The sequence below is a fragment of the Egretta garzetta genome, unplaced genomic scaffold, assembly GCF_000687185.1.
Source record: "Egretta garzetta isolate BGI_Z169 unplaced genomic scaffold, ASM68718v1 scaffold422, whole genome shotgun sequence".
In the NCBI taxonomy this organism is placed as follows: Eukaryota; Metazoa; Chordata; class Aves; order Pelecaniformes; family Ardeidae; genus Egretta; species Egretta garzetta.
In genome coordinates this window covers 135,405-158,508 of record NW_009258888.1, presented here as the reverse complement: position 1 = coordinate 158,508, position 23,104 = coordinate 135,405, and the positions used below count along the sequence as shown (strand labels likewise).

Genomic DNA, 23,104 nt, shown 5'->3' with positions numbered 1-23,104 from the left:
TGCCACTGACCTCTGCGTCTCTTAATGAAGGGCGACGTGCTTGTTTGTACCTTCTGCCCACTCTTACCTTTACGGAACTCGCTGCTTACCCGAAGCGATGTTATGCAGAACGTGTATTCCCCGTAGGCGGGCTGACAGTAAGCTTTGTGCGTGCTTTATCATCGTGTACGTGTACCACAAGTGTATTTATAGACAGGAGGAGGTTGAATTCATTCAGGGAAACTTCTGCTTTTCTCGTAGATGAAAAATGAGTTCTCCGTTTGCAGCAGGTTCCCAGCGTTAGGTAGCGGTATTGGCAGCCGCGGTAGATTGTTAATTCAAGGAAGCTCGACCAAGGATAAGTTTCATATGTAATGATTAGATGAGGGTCTTCACAGATACACTTCTGCATCAGATATCTGGCAGGTGTTTGGTGTTGCTAAGGAAAGCTGGTGTTTGATCTGCGTGACGGATGGCTCTGATGTCAAGGAGGGTAGTTTTCTGTTCTGAGATCTAACGGGTCGCTGCAGCAGGGTGGTTTTGGTTGCTGCTGATTTTTTGGGATCTCCCTCCTCTCATTTCCTCTGGTCTTCTAAGGATTTCTTGCACTGAGATATTGGTCCTTGCTTTTATGTTTTTTAAGTTTCTTAGAAGTTTGGCACTCACTTCCTGAAAACGAAATGAGAGAATCTCATTTTCTGCTTCAAAGGTGCCTTTAAGATCTCTGGATTGCTTTGTTTTCAGGGTGTTCTGTAAGCAATCAAAGGCATTTGAGCGTACAACAGACCCATCTCAATCTGATCTGCTTTCAAGTGTAACCATATTTGTACATGCTGATGCCTGTTTTATGTCTCCATTTCATTCTTTTTAAAGTCTGTGACCTTTTCTTTAGGATCCTAATAAGCAGTTTTCCCTGCTGGATACCTCAGTGGGAGTAGATAATTACTACACACAATCATGATTTGAACTAAACGGGCATACAGTCCCAGCTGGAATGCGTACGTCTTCCACATTTCACGCTCTTTCTGGTCTGGGTGTAAGCATCTGTAACTTTGCTGTGTTTGTGTGTTCCTTATGGCGTGTTTGGTGCAGGCATTGCTTGTAAACTGCGTTAGATTCCCCAACTGCAATATAATTACATCGAGTTTTCTGTTTTCTCTTCAAAGCAGCAATAAGATTCTTGGACTAATGCGGCAGCTTGCAAGAATGCACCTAATAAGATCTCATTTTTGCTCAGGCAGCAGATACCAAGCTCATGGGTAGCAAACACCTTTGTGCCAGAGCTGACGTTATTATCTGTGTCATTGCAGAATACGGCGTCTGTGAAAACTTGCGGAAATTGGAGATCACGGGAGTGTCCTGTCGAGATGTTTATGCCAAACGTAAGTGATAAAGCTGATACAGATCTGTATGTCCTTGCTTAGTACCAATTTTGAAAGCATATACGTGTTGAATATTTATTAAACTTTGACAGTATAAGTTACTCTTACTTTCTAATAGCAGGGGCTTCATCTGTGAAGTTGACATCTTTGGGGTTTTGTTTAATACCAAGCAGATGCCAAGAATCGAGATGTCTATGTTCCCCAGTCCTTTGGTGGGAAAAAAGCATGTATTTTAGATTTATAACAAAGTGTGGTGAGGGTTTTTCATCCTTTCCTGTTTTGCCATTTTTAGGTCTTGCTAAGGAATTAACTGATATTTTTCATAGCTGGAGGCTTTCTATGCCCTAACGTAGCTTAGTCTTGATCTCAGTGAAAGGATGCTGTTACATGCTGACAAGTGGGAAAGTGCTGTGGGTAAAGGGATGAGTGTTCCTCTGGGCTGCTCCTGAAGGAGGAGATCCTGGCAGGGCTGGTCCTCTGCTGAGGTGTCGGTGTGTTTTAGGAGGATTGATGGGAGTGGGACCCCAACTCAGCCCCAGCGTGCCTTCTGCAAGGTAGACACACGTCTCCTGTCTTACGGTGGGGAGGGGGCAAGGGGCATCATCAGAGGAGAGAAGCCAAGGTAGGCGAAGGACTGAATGGAGGCCTGATCCACGGTGAGGCTGTCTCCCCTGTCACCAAATCTTGCCCTTTGCAGTCAGAAGCTGAGCTGGTTGCTCAGCCTCGTGAAGCCCCTAAGAGCTCCCATACCAGCACTGCCAGGCTGTGTTGTCTTGGTTCCCCACCACAGATTTTGTAAGGGAATTACCTGTGGTTCATAGGATAAAGAACAAGATTTAACCTGCAGCACGTGGACCATGGCATCTGGCTGTTCAGATAAGGTCCTGCTTTATGAAACAAAAGCTGCAGTTGTCCCAAGTTACAGTCATGAGAGGTCTCTCTAGGCTTTGCAGAGCCAAAATCTGGCTCAGCTTCTGCATGTACTGTATTTGCTGAATCTTGAAGCAGTGATGACCTCAAGCACTGATCTTAATGCTGGAAAAAAGAACAGGTGAAAGAATTTTAATTCCATCTGTAAGAGACTTGCTGAGCATCCATGGGCAAATTATTTCATCACCTAGTGTCTCTCTTTACCTATTTGTGCACTAGGACTGGAACTGCCTAATTTTCCTGGGTGGGCGGGCTGAGTGATGGTGAGCCAGCACTTAGATGCCCATAGAGAAATCTCATTAGCACTCGAGGCCTCCCTTACTTCCCATTCAGTCCAGTATCTCTGTATGACACTGGTGTGGTAACAGCCATACAGCATATACCATATTGGATCTTAATTGTACATGACCAGTCTTAAATGGCAGAACATCTCTTCATGACCTGTAGTCTTTTTCACTATAATAGTTCTACGGTTCAGATTAAAGTGATGTTTAGTGCTTTTTTTATACACAAGGTGTATGTAAAAATGGCCTTACTGGCTCAGAGCAATGGTCTCTCTCTAGCCCAGTACTGTATCTCCCAGCTGTGGCTGCGAGCAGTCACCCAGGAAAGACCAGGAAGAGGGCAAACCTAAGTGACACTTCCCTAAGCACTCTCCCAGCTTCTGACTGTTTTCAGGTTGGGGGATTTCCAGAGTCTAGTGCGGTTTGTTGATTTAACAGCCCTCAATAGATCTGTCTTACACCTATGTTTTCAGTCTTCCTTTGCACCAAAGCAGGCTCCAAATCCGCAGCATCCATTGGCAAAGAGTCACACTTGACGTGTGAGAACCACCTCTGTGACAGACTTCATTGCATTTCGGAGTAAGGACCGTGTCCCTATCCATTCAGCAATCCTGACTAGCAATGGTTGCTCTAAAGTCAGAATGCTCGGCAGCTGTTTTCTGGCTCTCAGGCATGCACCATCTTAGCTCTCCTGCTCAGATTCACCAGTTTGCCCTGTGCAGATGCTTAGTGGAACAGTTTCCTCATTTTACCTGCTGTCTCATAAACTTCTTTAATTGCAGAAGGGTTAATTTGGGGCTGCTGGCAGGACTCACGTGCACTTTTCTGTCCACTGAATGTGCTTCAGTAAGAAGTAGTGTGGGAAGCGGGGAACTGAGCTTAAGTGCTTAGAAAGCATAACTAATCCAAGGCCTGGGCTACTTGGCCTAAGTGGTCTTCCTGAGACAGTGGTGCTACTTACAGCTGCCCTACAGAGTTTGAGGGGGACCCCGATTCCACTCGGAATTCGCTGGATGCCATTTGTAAATATTGTCTGTGGAAGTCTTGAATATGCCACGTTCTATGTGAGTAGTCCTGCTCACCGAGTATACCTGAGGCTGGGGCTGGTGGAAGCAAATGGTGCACCACAACTGGAAGTAAAGTCGAAGGAGAGTTTGACTTTCCTGCGTGGTTGGTCCAGATTCATCGTTCTGTTACGTGCTGGTTACGGTGGAGCAGAGTTTGCTGGTACTTACCCTGCTGTGTCTGTTCAGGTATAAACCCACGAGTGAAGTCGGGGCGTTTTATGAAAATCCTTCCCGACTACGAGCACATGGAGTACAGAGATGTTTACACCTGCCGTACGTACCTCCTGCTGGTTGATGCTTCCTGCACTAAGCACACACAAGATGCTGCATGGAGTGTGACGTTGCTTTAAGCAAATTATTTTGGGGTGGACCTTGGGACAGTACAGAGGGTGCTGGTTAGTCAGTTCTTTCTGTTGCGCTTTAGTGGAGCATTCTGACCCCTGAGAGTGACAACGTGAGCGGGGCAGGCAGTGAGGTATGTTGGTCTCCTTTGAAGTGCTTTGAGTTGTTAGAAAATTGTCCTGACTGGGAGAAAAAAGGCGGGGGGGGGCTGTGTCTCTGTTCACAGTAGGGAAGCACTTGCTGTGCTCTTCCTGGATTGCTCCTCTCTTAGAAGGAAGTATTCAGATACCCTGGTGAGGGCTTCCAAAAGCAAGTTTAAATAAGCTCTGGACTGGCAAGAAGCTTCGTCTTGATCCAGGTGAGCTGCATTCAGTTCCACAGCCCTTCCCAGTGAAAAATACCGAGGGTTCCCATACTAATTCCCTCCCTGCACAGTGAATCCTTTTAACCACAATCTCCCTCTCTAGGAAACATTACCTGGGTGTTTCAGAGATTGTGATTTGCCTTCCTCAGTCAAGAAGCTGCTCTGAGCAAACTGTTCTTTCCCTCCTGTTGTGTTGAGGGAAGAATAGTAAAACATTCAAGCTTAACGCTCACTGTTTTTAGTGGGGCGAGAAGTGCTGATTAGTTTACATCAATTAAGGAAGCCAGTACTGCCTGGTACTTGGAGGGGGTGTTGATCTGTCTCTAATGCTCCTTTGGGTCTGCATAGTTTTGTAGACTGAAGTTCCTAACTCACTGGTGCTTGGAAATATGGTTTTTCGCACACACTAACGAGCCGAGTGGATGCTGCAGACTTCTGTGTTCTAAAGAAAGCAGTCGAGCACGGGCCACGCAGAGAAGCTGGTGTCTTTAATGCGAGTCGTGACAGACAAGCAGCAGCGCTGCAGCTTTTTTTTGTAGAATGTTTTAGGTTGGGCAATCCTGCCTGTCAACACCAGCCTTGTTCTGGAGCTGGATGGGAAGGAGAAGCACATCCAAGCTGCCCCGCAGGATGAGGGATTCCTTTGTAGATTGCTACCTGGGCTTTTGCTCCAAACGTGCTGTTTGTGGTGGCTCTGAAATGGCATTTTGTGCTCTTCCCTCAGTTGTTAATCCTTTAAGCTGCAGCCCCAAACTTCTGATGTCTCATTCCCCTTTTCTCTAGCGGCATGTTGTATTACTTGGGCAGCAGCCAGTGTGGTTTAAGATGCTATTGCCCGTTTCTCCCCTTTCTCCCCTCCTCTGTATTAAGACCGCATTGCCAGGATTTACCGTGTGAGCGCTCCCAAATTCATATTCCTGCAGCGTTAGCCAGGTCAGCTCAGCTCACTTTCCCCAGGGTTTTAAGCTAGCTGGGCTGACACTCGGCTCTTCCACTAGCAGGTCAGTTATCACCAGCTGGAGGGCAGTAACTGCCTGCACTGTTCCAACTCGTTTTGCTTCTAAATACCTTGCTGCATCCTGAGAGTCCAAGAGAGTTGTAGTGGATCGACCGGGTCTTTTCCACTCAAAGTGAGCTACCTCTGCTTTAAAGGATGCAGATTTCACCGAAAGCTCCCATGTTAGCTTTTTGCATTTATCTGCCTGTGCCCTCCAAGCTGGACACAGGTAGTAAGATCTAGTTAAAAAAGTAACATCTGAAAGCATCTGCTGCTCTCCTGTTTTAATAACCCATTCTGGGGTTGTAACTTGTCTTGTTCATACTTATAATGTCTGTGGTATGCCAGCGATGCTTGCTTGTGTGCTCAGTGTCACTTCTCTGTCCTGTGTCTAACTCTTAATGAAGAGCACAGGCATTAGACCTTTCCCAGGCTGACTTTGGTTGATGGGAGCTTGGGCATTCGCTGCTTTTCCTAGTCCATTCCCAGCTGGATTTAAGCTGCTTTCCCATCTGCAGGGCTGCTTGTGGCAATGTGAGTAATATCCAGGCTGGGTGGGTGTATTTTTGCTCCATTTGGCAGGATGTGGACTCAGAAATCTGGGTAGGCAAGAGGCTTCTTCAGGATTGAGAAACACAGGCAGTGTGCATAGCAATGGAAAACCTTGGAGAAAGACCCAAGTGCTGTTTTCTTTCGAGGAGCGGGGAGGGAAACAACTGTCAGATCCATCCTGTCTCCTGCCAGGGAGAGCCAGAGCTGGAATTCATAGAATCATAGAATGTTTTGGGTTGGAAGGGACCCCTAGAGGTCATCTAGTCCAACCCCCCCGCAGGAGCAGGGACACCGCTAACTAGATCAGGCTGCTCAGAGCCCCATCCAACCTGGCTTGGTTTTCCCTGCAATAAATACAGTTGCTGGCTTGCTGGAGCCCAGAGACACCCCAGGCCTGAAAATGGAGCTGTGCTTTTGCTTTGAGATTCGTTTGGCCATTTTCCCCAGTAACTTCCTTTCCTGAAGGAACAGGAGGAGGAGGAGTCCACAGCACCCTGAGCAAGTGAAGAAGAGGACGTGACTGTTAAGGTGTCCTTACCATGGGCATTGCTGTGTAGGGAGGGGGAGGCTGGGTGAAGCACTGCTCACATCGCAGCCTGTTTCCCATCAGCTCATCTGGAGACTTCTGTGGTGCCAAACCGCTGGGTTTTTAAAAAAAAATGAAAAAAAAAAAAAAAGAGCTGCCCACAGTAGTGGTGCAAGCTAAGCACAGAAGCTGCTCTCCAGTGGGTAGGATTCTTCTGGAGGTGAATGGGGGGTTTTGGCCTCCTCCCTCCTTTGCAGCCCCAGGTTTCTGGGTGGTTGGGGAAGATGGAGAAGCAGCCACTTTTCCTGAACCACGTGGCTCCTGGCGAACCGAGCTGCAGCTGAAGCCAGCTGTTTATTGAAAGTGAGCACACAAACTGCCCTCAACAGGAATGTGTCTTGGAGTGGAAGGGCTTGCTTCGTTGAGCAGATGCTTTTGGCGCTGTTCAAAAGTCCATCGATTGTAGCTACACCTCTGACAATGCTTCCAGCAGGAGCTGGGGAAGGAGGGACATCCTCGGCACTCTTGGATAGCTTAGCGTCAAGTTTTCTGTCTTAAAATCCAGCTCTTTTTCTTATTTTTATCAGCTCCGTGCCAGCTGGGGTAGAAGGCAGATTGCAGTGGGTGGAGCAGCTTATGCACATACCATTTATTAATATGTAATTACTGCACTGAGATGAGAAGACTGGGAATGTGGTTTGCTTGCTTGCCTTAGTGCTGCTTGTGCTGCACCCGGTTCACTGGGTGAAACCAGGCCATCAATCTGAAATTGGTTACTGCACAGGAAAAAGGCTCCTCCAGGCCACTTGGCAGCAGCTCTGGACAACCCTCCCCACTATCTTAAACCTCTGTGGAAGTTCTCTGCTTTGGTGTAATAAAACCACTCCCATAGTTCTTGCTATCTGAAGTCGTTAATGAAACAAAGCTGTTGTAACAGCCGCCCTGAAACACAATTCTTCCTGTAAATCGATGCAAAGCAAACCCCATTATTCAAGCCAGTCCTGTGGCCTTCTGAGTTGGCCGTGAACATCATTGTAAGGCAAGTGTAGTATCTTCTTGCCATCTTAGAAGTAGTCTCCATCCTGTTCTTCCCCCCCAGAATGCCAAATGGTGTGTAACGTCTTCACGTGAAGGTAACTGGTCATGTCAGGAAATTGTGCGCACAGAATTCATGGCTGAACATGCAAGGACTGGAGGCAAGTAGCATCTCTAAGCTTTTCTCAAGAGAGGAGGTCTCTTAAGATCATTCTGTAACAGGCATTTTCTCCCGCTGGCTGAAAAGGTTCCTACTTCTCCTTCAATTTTAGTGGGATTGAAAGTGCACCCAGCTCTGAGATGAGAAATGGGGAAGCCTCGCCTGCTGCAGTAGGCTTTGAGAGGGACTTGGAAGCAGCTTTGGGGCACTGCTGAAATGTAGCCGCTTACTTAGAATTTTTAAGGCTGTTACTGCCCTGGTAACATCACCACATCTCCTGAGCTGGCATGGTCTGTGCGCTTTGCCCGTGCTCTCTCAGTGGCTGTTTTTAAGGACGCTTAGCTCCGGAGACAAACTTGCCTGTACAAGGTGGGGAAATTCTTTCAAGATATTAAAATTTCCCTACTCCTTACTGCTTTTGTGCCCTTCCTTATTTTCTGTTGCTTTGCAGTCTGAGGCATCAAGTACATTTTTGGTAACTGGAGATGGCAGAGATGTTACTTGTTTTTAGCTCTGGGTATATCATGTGATTTGCATTAACGGGACCATGTTGCAAAAGTTTTCTGAGAATTCCTGGTGAGGTGTCTGGTTGTGTAAAGTCCTGGAAACTAACTCCTGCCCCTGCACAGGGCCCGGAGCAGGGCTACAGAGAAAAACATAAATCTGTGTGAACTTGTGGGAGGTCTCAGTTCAGAACTGCCTGGCTGTGGTTGGGTGTAACCAGTTTTCCTTAGTAAAGGCAGTTGTGGGTGGTATCAGTCAGTGTTGTGCGCAGTCTGGTAGCAGTCTTCCTTTTCTTTTCTTTCCCCCAAATCCCAATTCCTTAGCTTTGATGTACTCACTTCATTGTCTCGCTGTTCCCTAGTGCTGCACCGATACCGACACATCCTGGGATTGTGGCAGCCAGACATCGGGCCCTATGGGGGACTGCTGAACGTGGTGGTGAGTACCTCATTCTGGGGGCTGTGGTGTCGAGGGCTGATGAGCCATTTGTATAATGCTTTCAAGACCTGGATGCCATCTCCGTGCTATGGAGAAGCTTTGAGAAGAACAACAGCCTGCCCTCGAGCAAGTGATTGGGACCCAGAGGTTGCTTCTTAGATCTTTTCATCACCACCTTTCTCCAGACAGTCCTTTTGTTGTTCATCTGTACTCCAAACAGCCACAGAAGCACACAGAAAACACGAGCAATGTTTCAGGGAAAGGCTTGATTTAGAGTTTAATGCTGATACTCCAGTGACTGGCACAGGAGTCCGTTCCTTGTACGTAGAGTATAGCAGAGGTTTTGGCAATGGCCCGTCGCTTACTGCTTTATCTTGGCCTGCAGCTGAACGTTTTGCAAAGGGGTTTGCACTGGAGTTCGCATCCTTCCTGTAGTTTGCAATACTTTTCACTAGCTGGGTCTAAGACTAATGCATCAGATGTAGGCATACTGGTGCATGGCTGCTGCAAGACCCGTGGAATCTGGCAGCTCTTGTGCTGCTGGGCAGAGCAGTTAATGAACAACGCTTGACTCTGCATTGGTGAGAGCTGGGCCAGAAGTTTGCCTGGAGCCTTTGTTCTTTGCACCAAGGTTCAATAGCTGACAGGTTGAAGCGTAACAAATCATGAGGCCTTTGGGTTTTGCAAGATTCTGTTCCATAAACTGGTATAAGAGTGCATCCAAGTGCACCGGTACTTCCATGATATTGTGACCTTATAAAGACAAGTGTGCCTCTGTGGCGCTGCTCTGCTTTTATCTCAGATCTCTCTGTTTAGAAAATAGCTTTTCTCTGGAATTGCAGGGCTTGAGGGGAAGGATTGTTAGGCGTGCAGGAATCAGGCTGGCACTTGCACCTCTCAGCAGAGGAGATTGTTGCTTCCTGTGCTGCCTGTGAGTAAGAGAGCCAAATAATTCCATGTCCAAAAGGCACGGATAATCAGGAGAAGCAGAATTCGTCTATTCGACTATCTGCCAGCATGAGCTCTCAAACCAATTAGAGTTTGACTGGCTGTGTGGTCTCTTCAGTGCAGTCTGTCCCCCTGGATCCTGCGCACCAAGCATCCGTCACAAAGTCGTTTGCGGTAATAAAGGCCTGATCATTTTCCAGTGGTGCAGAAAGCCTTGTAAAGAAACCCTCTCCCTCTTCACCAAGGGTGTGCTGTGAGTGCATATGGTCTGGTTTAATTGCTGGAAAGTGGTTTGGAAATGCAGCAAGCTGTTCTACAGCTCCTGCCCTGTTGCAGAATAGGCCCCGGAGTTGTTTGCTGCAGACTCAACAGAAAGCACGCAAGGCTGATCTTGCATGCTTTGTCTCCCATCTCTCTGCAGGTAGACGGTTTGTTCATCATCGGGTGGATGTACTTGCCACCTCATGACCCTCATGTTGATGATCCCATGAGATTCAAACCTCTCTTCAGGATTCATCTCATGGAGAGGAAATGTGCCACAGTTGAGTGTATGTATGGTCATAAGGGACCTCATAACGGCCATATCCAGGTGAGCTCCTCTAGCACTTCCAACATCTGTCCTAGGCGCAATGTGTGTGTGTGCATGCATGCACATTAGCTCTGGAAATGGATTCAGCAAAAAACTGTATGAGGATTTTATTTAAGGGATGTGGCTTTCACCACCTTGTTGTATGTGTGGATGCCAGCTTTACGCTCATTATGTGTCTGACAAGTTGTGTGGGCTGTTCCCTGCTCTGAATTTCTTCCCTGGCAATAGTACAGCAAGGCTGTTACACTGTCTTCTGTTGGGCTGGAACAGGGTGGGAGGGTGGGAGCACCAGCATGTGTACAGGCTGCAGAAATGATACGCAGAACGGCCTTGTGCGACCGCTGAATGTGTCCAAGCAGACACACAGACCTGTTCTGTCTTACAGGTCTCTCTAAGATGAGGCCTTGAGAAGGTGATGTAGCATCCATTCAGGACATGGGATGCTTTGAAAAGCTTCCTGGGAAGTTGTTTCCTTTTCTTTGGAGGTGGAAGCTCAAATAGAGAAGCAACTTAAAACAAGTCTCTTTCATGAGAATGTAGTACATTTTTATTGCTTTTATTTCTTTGTTCTGTAGCGGATGCACTCGGTATCACTTCATGATTTCTCTGTGGTAGCAAATTCAGTAACGCTTGTTGTGTAAAATGTTTAATCTAAGCAGTCATCGTTACATCATCTTAGGCATCTCTAATCAGGTCTGTAACCTGTTAAATTCTCCTCCATGGTAACTACAGATTGTAAAGAAGGATGAGTTCTCCACGAAATGCAACCAGACAGATCACCATCGGATGTCAGGTGGAAGGCAAGAGGTAAGAGTGCTTTGCCAGGAGTCTGCGTTAAGGCTGCTTGTATGTCCCCTTTCTGAAGACAACGCACTGCTGTTTTACCTGAGCTCTTGGCTAATGTTGGGGTCCAGGAGGTGGTCATCTGCCTTCTAATTTCTGTATATCTGAACATATGTGAAAACTCAGGCTGGTAGCTTCTGGCTGATGTACTACGATCTTTTTTTAAGTGAGTAGAATTGAACTGTGACTTGAATCAAAACTTAAGTGGCCACATTTGATTAATTGCAGGACCTTGGGGAGCCTCTTCTGTACTTGCCAAGGTGTGTTTTAAGGATCCAGCATGTGGATATCCAGTGTACACCTGCAGAATGTCTGGGTGGAGACCCTGTGCCTTACCTTGGTGTGTAGCAGGGTGTTGGAGCAAGCTGTTAATGCCCATCCTGTTGAGCAAAAAGCTGGTTTAGGCAGCTCTGTGTGGTAGGGTGCTCTTTGAGCCCCAGCACCCTTTTTCTTCCTGTGCTGTGACACCATTCCTGTTTCATAGCCAGCCTGTCCAAAGAAAGACACCAACCTGCATTGTACTCCATGCAGGACTTGCCAGACACTGTTCTCTGTAGTAGTGCCGTCTGTTTAATTAAGATCTTTCAGACACAGGCTTAATATTGAGTACCAGCTCCATTTGAATACCTGTTTGCCAGTGGGGCACCTTTCTACTGCTTGTCGTCCTGCTTGAGGGATTAAAAGCTTCATTTGGTTGTTTATCCTGTGTCTGTGTCAGCTATACCAAGCGAGGCAGATTCCCGACTCAAACTACGTGTTTTAAGGTGCAGGTATAAATGTCAGGATGAAAACCTACAGCTAATACCTGTTCCAGGTAGTGGTGTTTGCTGCCAGCTAGTTAAACGTGACAAATCTGATACTTCAGTCGCTTCCAACAAATGCTTTAAAATCTTGGTCTGCTAATGGGAAACAGCTGGGTGAAAGGTTTAGTTAAGTGTTTTCTGGTTCTGTAGCAGATGAGAAATGCTTTAATAATTTCAAAGCACTGCATTAAGTGTGCGTGGCATTATGGTAATTGGAGGATCTGGCTTTAGAAGATAAAGAAAGCAGGTTTGGAATATCACTTGGTAGGCTGCAATCTTAGTGTAAGCTGTTATCATGCTAACTCATGATAGGGTATTAACTTGTCAGAGCTGGGGTGGAGGTACTTCAGGAGATGTTTTCAAAGCACCCTTTGGATTTAGATGCATCAGTATTAAATTGGCAGGATTTAACCTCCTAAATCTTCAGTGCCTTTCAAAAGCTTCCCCTTTTATGTTTAACATGCCAGGATAGGGCCCAGGAGTCAGCTTATGGGCGCACGAATGAGTTACTGCAAGGTAAGTCAGGATGTAAAGGAGTAGTAGGTCAGCTACTTTGCAGTAACAGGTGATGCTTATGCTTTTATTCTGAGGAGGCATATGGGTTCTACCTGTGATTTATTTGAAGGGAAGCACGTTTATTGCATGGAGTCTGGCAAGTATAGGGTAGTTACCATTGTCACTACTTGTTAAGTAGATTTCCAAGCCAGCTCTGTAGCAACATGTGCTTGTTCCCAAATCCAGCCACGATCCTCTTGTCTTTGGCAGAGCGTACACCCTCTCTGTGGCTCTACCAGTGCATTGTGCTGACGAGGTGAAGTCATGTTGGGGGACATCACTGTCACAAATGAAATGCCTTTATCTTCCCCCTTTTCTCTTCTTGTGCCGCAGGAATTCCGGACGTGGCTAAGGGAAGAATGGGGTCGGACTCTGGAAGACATCTTCCATGAACACATGCAAGAGCTCATTTTGATGAAGTTCATCTACACCAGCCAATATGAGTAAGGGCACCAGCTCTTTGGGTATGGAGGCTGCTGCAACTTCAAGAGCACCTTGGATCATTTGTTCCAAAGATGGGGTGCTTGCAATGGGCTTCACCAGCCCAAGGAACGTTGTGTCTCTGCAGGCTCTGTGCAAAGGCATGGTGAAGCACAGTGCCTTCCAGTTGCACAGAGAGATGAGATGTAATGACAACAGTAATAATAAGGTTTCGAGTTCTTTGCAGTAACTGCGCACAGTAAGATGGTTTTGAGTCATTTAACTGTGTTTAATTTGAAGACGGAGCAAATACCCGTGATCCCAAGGAGCTATCTGCTTATTATCCGTATTAGTAAGCAATATGCTTTGTAGTGCGCTAGGCAGAAATCAGACAGTCCCTGAGAACTTGGGGTTTTTACTAACCGTCACTCCAAACTTCTAATAGCAGCCACCTCGCTGTAGCAGATGTTTAAATATGCTTCACTCTTACGTTCTCCGGAAATCCCAGGGAGTTAGGAGGTTCACTGTCACCTTGCTGCAGAAGCCTCCTGCTGTGCTAACAAGGACTGGTAGAGAGACGCGAAGGGGGTGCTTGCATGGGTCTAAAGCAAAATGTTAAGCTTGTTGGTATTGCTGAAAACACAGATCCTACATCTCTCTTGACTACATCCCAAAGCTGCCTGGAGGAGCAGACTGCAAACACATGCTTTGTGTCTCGAGGGATTCTCTCTTAACCTCTCTAACCTTTTGTTTTTTGCACAGCAACTGCTTGACGTACCGACGCATCTACCTCCCTCCTAGCAGCCCTGACGACCTTATAAAACCAGGTCTTTTCAAGGGAACGTATGGGAGCCATGGGCTGGAGATTGTCATGTTGAGCTTTCACGGAAAGAAAGCAAAGGGGACTAAAATCACTGTGAGTGCATTTTTCTTTCTCTCAGGTGCTTGTTAAAGTATTCTCTTCTTGATGCTGTGGGTCTCTGTCTGGGAGGTAGTCACTTGTTGCCACCCCAAACCCTGTTCCTCGTGGGGATTGGTGGCATTGGGTAAATCTTAACACATGGAGAGTAGCTAGAACCTGCTCTGCAAAGTTTCTCCTGATGCCATCTGGCTCCCCCTTCCTTTTCTCCCCCTTCCAGCTGCTTTCTGTGAGCAGCTGGTAGCAGGTCACTGGAGATCACTCACATGTATCTGAGGAGCAGGTACCAAATGTTGGCAGCTCTTCACTGAAGCCAGGCTAGCGAGCTCCTTCCTCTCCGCAGGGAGGGATTCTGACAAAACACAGTTGCAGCTTTGACTTTCTTTCACCCTTGCAAGTACAGCCTGGCTCGTAGCTTTTGAGTTAAAAATCTGTTTTGGGGAGGAAGAAAGCAGAGGTGATGTAGACAGCTCAAGGAAGAAGTTTTGTTGCCAACTTGGTGATTGTAGAATAGGGTGAACTATGTAGAATTCAGATGGTGGATGTGGGGAGGATACGGGCCTGAACTCTGTAGCACCTTGCCTCTGCAGCCATGCTGTTGCTTCCTGTCTCTAGGGAGATCCCAACATCCCAGCTGGGCAGCAGACTGTGGAGATCGACCTGGCACATCCTCTGCAGCTACCTGACATCGAGAACCTTCGCGATTTCAGTGAGCTCTCTCGCATTGTCCTGGAGGTCCAGGAGCAGGTACGTCGGGAGGAGCAGGAGCGGGAGCACCGGCAGGAGGAAGAGGATCATTCCCAGCAGGCTGCCTCCCACCTTGCTGCGAAGCCCTTGGGAGCAGAAGATGCTGAGGGGGAAGAGACTGCAGCTGGGGCGGAGGGGGCGACCCAGGACAAGGCACCAGCTTCCCAGCCCTTTGTGCTGCCCATGGGAGTCATATCGAGGAATGAAGACTACCCCCGGACCTGCCGAATTTGGTAACGGGGACTAGCAGTTTGATAGCCTAGTTGTGCCAGTCGCTTTTTGAAACAGAAGATGGGGGGAGTCTTTGAGGCGTGTTCTGTATTGCTTGCACTTTACCTGCATGCTGATTTCCCAGCCCCTTGTGCTCAGATTTTCTGCCACTGCTGCCCTATCTCCCCTGCTCTTGTTTGCTCCCTCTCTTTCTTACCACACTGTCATCTGCCATCCTGCTTCCTTGCTAGATTTTATCCTGTTAATTCTAAAGCTAGCACCATTCCCACATTCCAGTCCCCCCCCGCCCCCCTTTTTTTTCCTGTTCTGTTTCCCAGAGCTGCCCAGCTAGTACATTTGGAGATCTGTTCAAACCACTTCCCATTTCTGTGTCATCTGTGTTCCTTGGCTGTTGGGAACATGGTGCTCTCTCCCACCCCTCCCTGGCCTCTGGTGCCTTGGGGCCAGCTCTGGAAGGTGCTGGGCAGTAGGTACAAGTATGCAGAGAGCCTTGTTGAACAGGACCTGGAGTCTGTGAAGCAGCATACTAAATAAAGTGTGGAAAAAGAGCCCAAAAGCTGAAGCTTAGGCAGGTGACCTTCAGCCAAACATCTGTGCTCATGGAAAAACCTACCAATAGCTGGTTAATCCCAGAAGGCCCCTGCTGTCAAACTGAGTTGTGTTTGAATAAACCCCAGCTCCACCTGCTGCTTGCTTGGAGGTTAGGCTGACCTTTACTCCTCCCCAGCTCCACTTTGATTCTTCTTTTTGAGATTTTTCTTTCTCTCCCTTCCCCTGGGTTTTGTTGCAAGGTTTGCCTCTCTGGTCACCCTCTCAACATGCTTTTCCTTCTCTGTGAGGATTGTCTGGACCTGGGTTGATCCTGGAGTTGCAGAAGTAAATCTCAGGTGGATTACTGGGCCGAACTACAGAAAAATTCAGCCTTGGTGTGCAGGTGCTAATTAGAATAGCCAAAAGCAGCAACCTCCAAATAGAGAGTTTCTTTTCTTAAAATAGTAACGGCAGTGGTTTGTGCTGTGTGGTAAGAACTGAGTGAGTGTAAAACTCCCTGATCTGTAGCACCTGGCAGCGTGTTTGACAATAGCTTGATCGTAGTTTTGCGTTCATTTTTGGTGTGGGGTTTTTTTTATGGAATGTTGGGTAATTATGGCTGTTCTCCCATCTTTATTTGCTATTCTTCTCTCCTTGCAGTTTTTATGGGACGGGGCTTATTGCTGGCCACGGCTTCACCAGCCCTGAGCGAACGCCAGGTGTTTTTGTGCTCTTTGATGATGATCGCTTTGGATTCATCTGGTTGGATCTGAAGTCCTTCAGTCTCTACAGCCGGATCAAGGTCTCCTTCCAGAACGCTGAAGCGCCTTCCCGTGAGGCTTTTGATGAAATGCTGAAGAACATTCAGTCGCTGGCAACTTGACGGGTGATTGGTGATGGACAGGGCTAGGGGTTGCAAAGGCTGCTGCACTCCCCAGCCAGGGCTGGGGATGCCTTGCTCTTGGTACCTCTGAGTAAAAGCATGCACTTTTATTAAAGCCTTTTTACCCCAAATGTACACATCCCCGTTAAAATATCCATGACTGCCCTTTCCTCCCTGCCACCCCACACTGCTCCCTAGCAGTCCTTGTTACCCAGTCTGTAACATAGCTTTGTATAGCTGAAGGGATCCTGCAGAGGGGGAAATAGGCCTTTCTTATTGCAAAAAGAACGGATCGGAACAAAAATAGCTCAAGGTCAGAGCTGGATCAGAAGAACATCTAATTGACTGGGTGGACATGAGCCCTCTGCTCTGGCCATTAGCAGTCTCCAGCGGAAAGCGCTCTTCTTCAGGGAAGAGACTCATTTAAGCCTTTGCTGCGCTCTAGGCCGATCTGTCCTCCTGGGAGACTTGCTTTGCCCTCCTGAAAACCTGCGCGGTCCCCCGCTGCAGACTGGCTGGCTGCTTAATGATAAATTGCGTCAGCAGTGATGAAGCACGTCCTCCTCTCCAGAAACCTTTCTCTGGGTGCGGCACCGTCAAGAGAGGCTGGTGTAATACCTGCATCCTTGGCTAAGTAACTGGAGTGGGTGGTTTCCTTTTGAGAAATTCCCTCAGCTCGGCAGCAAGAGGAGGATTCCCACTGTAAATGACAGCGTGTGTAGTGTTGCCCTGGCTTCTGGAGCTTAGTGGATGCGCTGTCCCCGCGGCTCCAGGTCCGGGTGTCTCCCTGAGCGTAGAGGAGATGATTATAGGAGCTGGGTACAGAACTGGAAATGAGTAAATCGCAGAAGCTGGTGTGTTCAGAACTGGTTTTGTATCTGAAAGGTTGGCCTCAGATCTTTTAAACTGAACCTGAAAACATAAGGGAAGGAGAAAAAACAAAACTAATTGTGAAATAAACCCAAATGCAGCCTACTGACTCCTGTCTGTGGTGGGCAGCGGAAGGTGCCGTGTGTTGCTGGCACTGATGTGACCCCAGTTATGTGTTGTTCTTGTATCGGGTTGCCCTACGCAGTCTGAAGGAGCAACGAGGGATTCTCCAAATATTGCTGTGGCTTGTTCTGGCACCTTTTACGGTTGATGGGTGCTGCTGCTCCACGTGCAGGACCCTTCTGTTCCCTTTCTAGTCGCACTTGTTTCATCCCAGATGATTGCTGCTTCCCACAGAAAGCTCCTGGGCTCAATTTCTTTCCATGATACCTGTGTTCTGACAGATCTGAGCTCCACTGGGAAGTGTGGGCTGCAGGCGAGGAAGCAGATTCCCCATAGACTGTCCTGTGCAGGCAAATCCTGGCCAGTGCTAACCTACAGACTGAGAGTTGTGCTATAAACCATCAGCATTTGCATCAGCACGTGTTATTAATCCTGTGTAGGTAGAGATGATGGGGACCCTTGTGCAAAGAGAAGACATTTGTAAGGAAGCTCTTGGTTACAGGCAAAACACATGGTTTGTTGCTCTCCGGCTGTGATGGTAAACTCCAGGTTTCTTCTTTTCCCGCTACCAAACCGGATCAGGGTTTAACAAAACTCTGCCTTTACATCTTCAGGTTTTGGTTTGTAAATGTGCCTGTAGGTGTGTTGTGCTGGGAGGATTGAGGCCCCTTCTGTGGAGGAGTTTCAGTCACTGCCTAGTTTCACTGACTGCGAGCAGCTTTTATTCTCGCTCTCACAAGGGCTTTTTGCCATTTCTGGCTCCTGAGCGTTCCCTCAAGCTGCGTGAGAACCGAGTCTCCAGCAGAGACTTTGAGCAGAAGGTCACGTCACTCACAGGATTAATTCCTGCCTCTTCGGATATAGTTCTACAAACCTCTGAGAATTTGAAGGTGATTTGGGGCACTTTTTTCTTTGTTCCCTACCGCTTTGTCAGTAGTAGAAAACCTGCCGCAGTGTTAGAGGTGAGGATCTGAAGTGTTATTATCATTCGAGTGAATAAGCTACAAAAAGTAGGTTGTTTCTGGGCAGCCTGTTAGAGGTGTTCCTGTCGGCATCAGCAGAGGGAAGAGGTGACCTGGATCTCGCCCCATCACGCAGGGCCGGGAGAGGGGACGGGTGGCAATTCTCTGAGCCCTGGTGTGTGGGCAGAGAGGCGAGAGGTGAAGCTAAAATTGGGCACCTCGGCCTTTTGCTGCAGCTGCCGGGCTGTGTGCGGAAGGAGAGCACGTGCTTCATCTTGCAGACAGAGACTTCCAGCTTGATGATGCAGATTTCTGAGATACTTCAGGACATGAGGAGTCTGTTGGGCATCTGGGTGGCCAGTTTATCTTGGAACTTGCTGTTGGCTGCTTTGTATTCTCCCGAACAGCCTAAAGGGATGAGAGAGGTCCCCTTGGGCGGCTGTTTCAATCGCTTGTCCTTACAACCAGCTCTGCTTCAGGTGCAAATGGATCCGTAGTTCTGACTGTGGATTCCTCCTCCTTTCAGTGTCCTCACTCACCCCTCCAAAAAATAAAAATCCTGAAGTTTTACATAACTGACTTAATAGTTTTTGCTTTTTGTTTTTTAAGTAAGATTGAAAATCCAGACTGTATTGAATGCACTACAAGCACTTGGCCTGAGACCCAAGGCACTGTCCCCTAAGTACGGACGCTGACTCTGTAGCCGGTCTCCTCCCTGTAACCTGCTGTGTTGGCTTGGCTGAGCATGTAAAGGCGGTGTAGGTACGATACAGTGCTTTTAGTAGCTGTTCCCTGTCGCTTAAATTCCCCTGGGTGTCGTGAGTCTGCTGGGGAGTGCAAACCCGTGGATAGCAGGTGGCAGGAGCGTTTGGCTCGGCGCTGAATACAGGTCTGCTTTGTCACTTGGGCAAGGACCTGTTGGTTGGGCTGTTGGCACAGGTCATGCATCTGCTGTTTTCCAGGCTAAGACGATGGTTCTGCTCGTAGCTTGTCCCTTCTGAACCTTTTCAGTGGCAGTGTTAAGAGCTTGGCTGGCTGGAGAGAGGGGCTTTGCAGAGGCTTGATGCCCTGCAGGAACTTTTCACAGCTCAGCTTTGCCCCTGTAGTAGCATCTTTTTATTTATAGCCTACCTGATCGGCCTCAAAATGTCAGAGCATGCTAGTCCCGATGAAAGGCAACGCTGCTGATACACCGTGGCTTTATTCTGTCTAGAGCAAAGGCAATGAAAATAGCAAATTTTGTATTAATACTGCTCCTCTGCCTTCTCTTCTCACCTTCTGCTCCTCAAAGCCTGGCAGGCTTTTGCGGCATTTCAGAAGAAAATTCCCTCTGATTTGGCTTCGGGTGGGGAAAGCTGTCAAGACGGCGAATTTGGAGAGACTGGCATAAATGCTCTGGGCGTTCCTCTGCTGGTTCCCTTGTGCATGGCTACATCAGTGCTTTCGGTGGAAAAACAGAATAACAGGATGAGGAGTTACGGCTCGCGGCTCTGAAAGCTTTGGGAGTGGGGAGCAAACAAAGAGGAGTGCAGCCAGATTTAATGACAGGCAATTGGGATCTGAGCATCGCCTGTGGCCGGGGGGGATGCGGCCGCAGCCCCGGTCCCGCCTTCCCTGGCGGTCCCTATGGGAAGCAGCACTAACGCTACGGTGTTTTGCTGTACTTGTTCATGTTTGGGGGGGGGCTGTACCGCCCCCCTGCGCAGTACGTCTCAGTGCATACCCTGCTCGTTGCCTCAACCCTAGTTGTCCAGCTTGTTGGGATATTTCTGTGAGCTGTTGACAGGGATAATGTGTGGCGGTGCCTTGCAGATGGTGATAAATTTCTGGTGCTGACGTGTCCTCGTCCTGTTCGCTCTATAGAAAATCTTGGGGACAATTGGCTTTATTTCTTGATCCCAGATGGGTGGAAAGTGCTGGGGAAGATGGAAAACAACTCGTCAGGGGTAGGAATACTCTCTTGGCAGGAGCCTTGTGGAATAAACAAAGCGCTTGCAATTATGGTTGCAACAAATGGTTGCAGAGCAGCATTGCCCCAATAGCCACAGCAAGGCCTAGGGCTTAATCCGAGCTCAGGAGCCATAAGCAAGTGACTGGCTTACATGCTCGGGCTGTGTTGTGCTCCTAGATCACGCTTTCTGTGTTGTCAAAACACATGGGTTCGGCCAGCTGGAAAACAGAAGCATCAAAGATCCTCATCCAGCCAGTTTGTTTGCCTTGGGCCTGATTTCATAGCTATAAATGTGCTGTGATCAGGCGCTGCGGTTGTAGGAGACTCACTGCAGTCCACACGGACTTGTCAGGCTTTTTCTTTTTTTTGTTGAGGAGCAGGAAAAAGGATGGAATTACTTGTAACTTTGGCTGTCAGCTTCCCTCTGGAGCGAACAGTGCGGTACTGCTACGGCTACTCTGGAATGGGATGGCAATTACGTAGGAAACTTGTGCTGGGGAGAAAGCAAATTCATGTGCAAGCTTGCTTGGAGGTGTAAGCTACCAGGAAAAAAAAAAAAAACAAACCAAAATGCAGCTTGCTCAATGTTTACTTTTAAACAAGGATGACTTTTTATTGCTTTGTATTAATTTAAAACTAGTGGAACTTAATGGGAGTGTTGGGTGTCGTGTGGAAATGGGGCGTATAATCTCGACTTGCTAGTTTAGGAAATGGTAATATATTAACTCTGTCTCGTAGCTGGTTGCTCACGTGGCCAACGATCTTCTGTTGTGTTCAGCTGCCAAAGGATTGCCTGCTGGCCTTTGCGCTGCAGGCCAGGCGGACAGCGTAACTTCCCAGTTGGACAGTGAAATATTTGGGATGTGTGATCAGGCTTTGGCATGGAAGATAAGTTACAAACTGTGAGTGCCACTGACTTTTTTTTTTTTTCCTTGGTGTGTGTGTGTGTGCTCTAAATTAAAATGTATGATTCTGGTTTTTGTTTGGATTGCAGTCTCTTTAATTTTTGAGGAAAAGAGTACTCTGACTGTGTTCATTAGCTTAATTAAAGCAATCTGCACTTTTTTCATTGATTAATATTCCTACTTCCCCTAAGCAGGTGTACCCTGTTTCTGTGTGTATTTTGCACTCACCACTTTAACATGACACCGATGGATTAATCTGGGCATCTCCTGTAGGCTTTGAGTGTAAATAATTTAACTAAAAATGAAGGTGAAGCAGCAGATCCCTGCTTTGTACAGAGGGTAGCACAGAGGAAAAAGGTGAGCTCTTCTTTCTAAGATGCCATTTGGCATCAAACACTTCGGTTTCATGCCACGAACATCCATGTGGAGCGCGATAACTGTAATTCAAACAACTCTCCTGCCTGGTCTGCTCCCCGGTCGGAGGGAAGGGGGTTTGCCTGTCCTTTTGTTGGTGGGTTTGGGAGGAGCGGGCTGTATAAAAGCCAGGCATGACTTTGCAATGCTTGGCCTACTTTATCTCCGGTATCAGAAAGCCGAGCAAAACGCCTGTGTTACTTTTACACCTGATCGTTGTTACCCAAGGAGCTTTTTCCAGTTTCAAATAATAAAAAGGAAAGTTTTGTGAACTTACTTCTGTTTGCTTCTTTTTTTTTTTTTTCCTCTAAAGGAAAGCAGTGGGTGAGTCCCACCCTTCTGACGTGCAGCAGCCTGTCTTCCACCGCGCGATCAGAATTCATTTTCCCTTGTTTGGTGAGCAGTTAAACTGATTCCTGAAGATGTGAGGTACACACCCCCACACCTCATGCTGCGAAATCCCATCTCTTCACTAGTCCCCATTTTCTGTTCTTCCCCCTGCGTCTGCCATGCACAGCTCCTACCCTAGGGTGCCTGGGGTGCCCGGCTCCCTCCCGCAGCAGATGCTGGGGCCGGCAGAACTAACAGCCTGAGCCCTGGCAGTGTCTTTCTGCCCTCCCAGCCACAGCTTTCTCCTTCTGAAAGGAACCATGTGGTAATCCTGATTTTTTTTTTTTATTTTATTTTTTTTTTTATTCTTCCTTCCATTTAGTCTGAAAAAGATGAGCTGGCGCAAAAATAACATGAGGAGAGGGAGGCAGCATGATGGTGTAGTCCCCCTTCTTTACGGAATGAGGCTGAGACTCATCTGTATTTCTTACGCCTTTTTTCATGTTTCCCCCTCCCCACCTTCAAATTCGCACCCACCTCAGATCGGAACTGCTTTCGCTGCTTTTCCAAAAGAGTGATTTTACTGTGAAATGAGAGACTCTGGTGTGAGCTCAGCTGCCACCGAGGAGTCATTCGTGCAGGTCTTGCGTCTGGTCGTGTGCCAGGACGTACGGTGTCAGCGTACGGTCCCCGGCTCGCTGTGAGTGGCCCGAGTCCTGCTTTTGCTGGGGTGGATGTTGTGCTTCCAGATACACAACCCAATTCTGCCAGCGAGTTCCTTGGCAGGTTGTTATTTTTGAGAACAAACCTTGGCCATGGAGCGCTAAACTACCAAGGTTGCCGCGTGAACTTTTAATCTGGAAATGGCTCTGCTTTATTAATGCCAGTAGTTAACCGAGGCCGGAGTGCAGTTACAGCTCCTCGGGTGCAGTCCTCTGTGAATGTGTGGCCTCTTCCATTTCCCCCTTATTTTTTTTTCACCACCAGTGCCTTCCCTTAATCCAGTGTGTTAATTTGCTGCTGCTGAAGGCACACCTGACCCCACTCCTTTACGTGAAGAGTCGTGTATATGATCTACGGTCGTTCAAACCTTAGCAAGGGAAAATAAGACGACATCTAATAAGCATGCAATAACTCCCACCGTATCTTTGGCCTTCGAGAGGCACCAATGAGGTTTCTCAAGTGGCAGCGTTTCTGAACGCTGACTGCGTGCACCTCCCAAATGCTGGCTTGCAACCCTCCCTCTCCTTCCAAAGAAACAGCTCGGAGATGTGAAGGCTCGGTGCTGGGCAGTCTAACGCCTCCTGGAGAGCAGTGGGGCAGCGCAGGGCTGAGCCCCGCTTGCCTCCTTTGCCGCAGCCCCTGGCCCAGGAGGGAGGAGGTATCTGTGACCTGGCCGAGATGTTCCTCCTCCCAGCTTGGTGATGGATGAACTGCTTTTTCTGTCTGCTAGGGGTAAGATCCCGAGTGTCACGGCAAGTTATGGGCTGTGAAGTGTGGAACAGACAGGGGGCTGTCCC

The 23,104-nt window shown here is 48.0% G+C and overlaps 1 protein-coding gene across 4 annotated transcripts in view; it reads left to right on the top strand.

Annotated features, from left to right (window-relative positions):
- FBXO31 (F-box protein 31) overlaps positions 1-20,496 on the top strand; it is a 26,335-nt gene extending 5,839 nt beyond the window's left edge. Inside the window, exons 3-11 of one of the 4 annotated variants that reach the window (XM_009634021.2) lie at positions 1,290-1,361; positions 3,829-3,915; positions 8,484-8,560; positions 9,930-10,097; positions 10,830-10,904; positions 12,632-12,741; positions 13,481-13,634; positions 14,253-14,617; positions 15,807-20,496. In XM_009634021.2, coding sequence (XP_009632316.1) covers positions 3,861-3,915; positions 8,484-8,560; positions 9,930-10,097; positions 10,830-10,904; positions 12,632-12,741; positions 13,481-13,634; positions 14,253-14,617; positions 15,807-16,029 — 1,227 coding nt within the window. In that variant the 5' untranslated portion in view covers positions 1,290-1,361; positions 3,829-3,860 and the 3' untranslated portion in view covers positions 16,030-20,496. Of the gene's footprint in view, positions 1-1,289; positions 1,362-3,828; positions 3,916-8,483; positions 8,561-9,929; positions 10,098-10,829; positions 10,905-11,168; positions 11,281-12,631; positions 12,742-13,480; positions 13,635-14,252; positions 14,618-15,806 lie in introns of those variants that run through there. The other 3 variants (XM_009634022.2, XM_035889652.1, XM_035889653.1) reach the window with 3 other exon arrangements.
- The last annotated feature ends 2,608 nt before the right edge of the window (positions 20,497-23,104 follow it).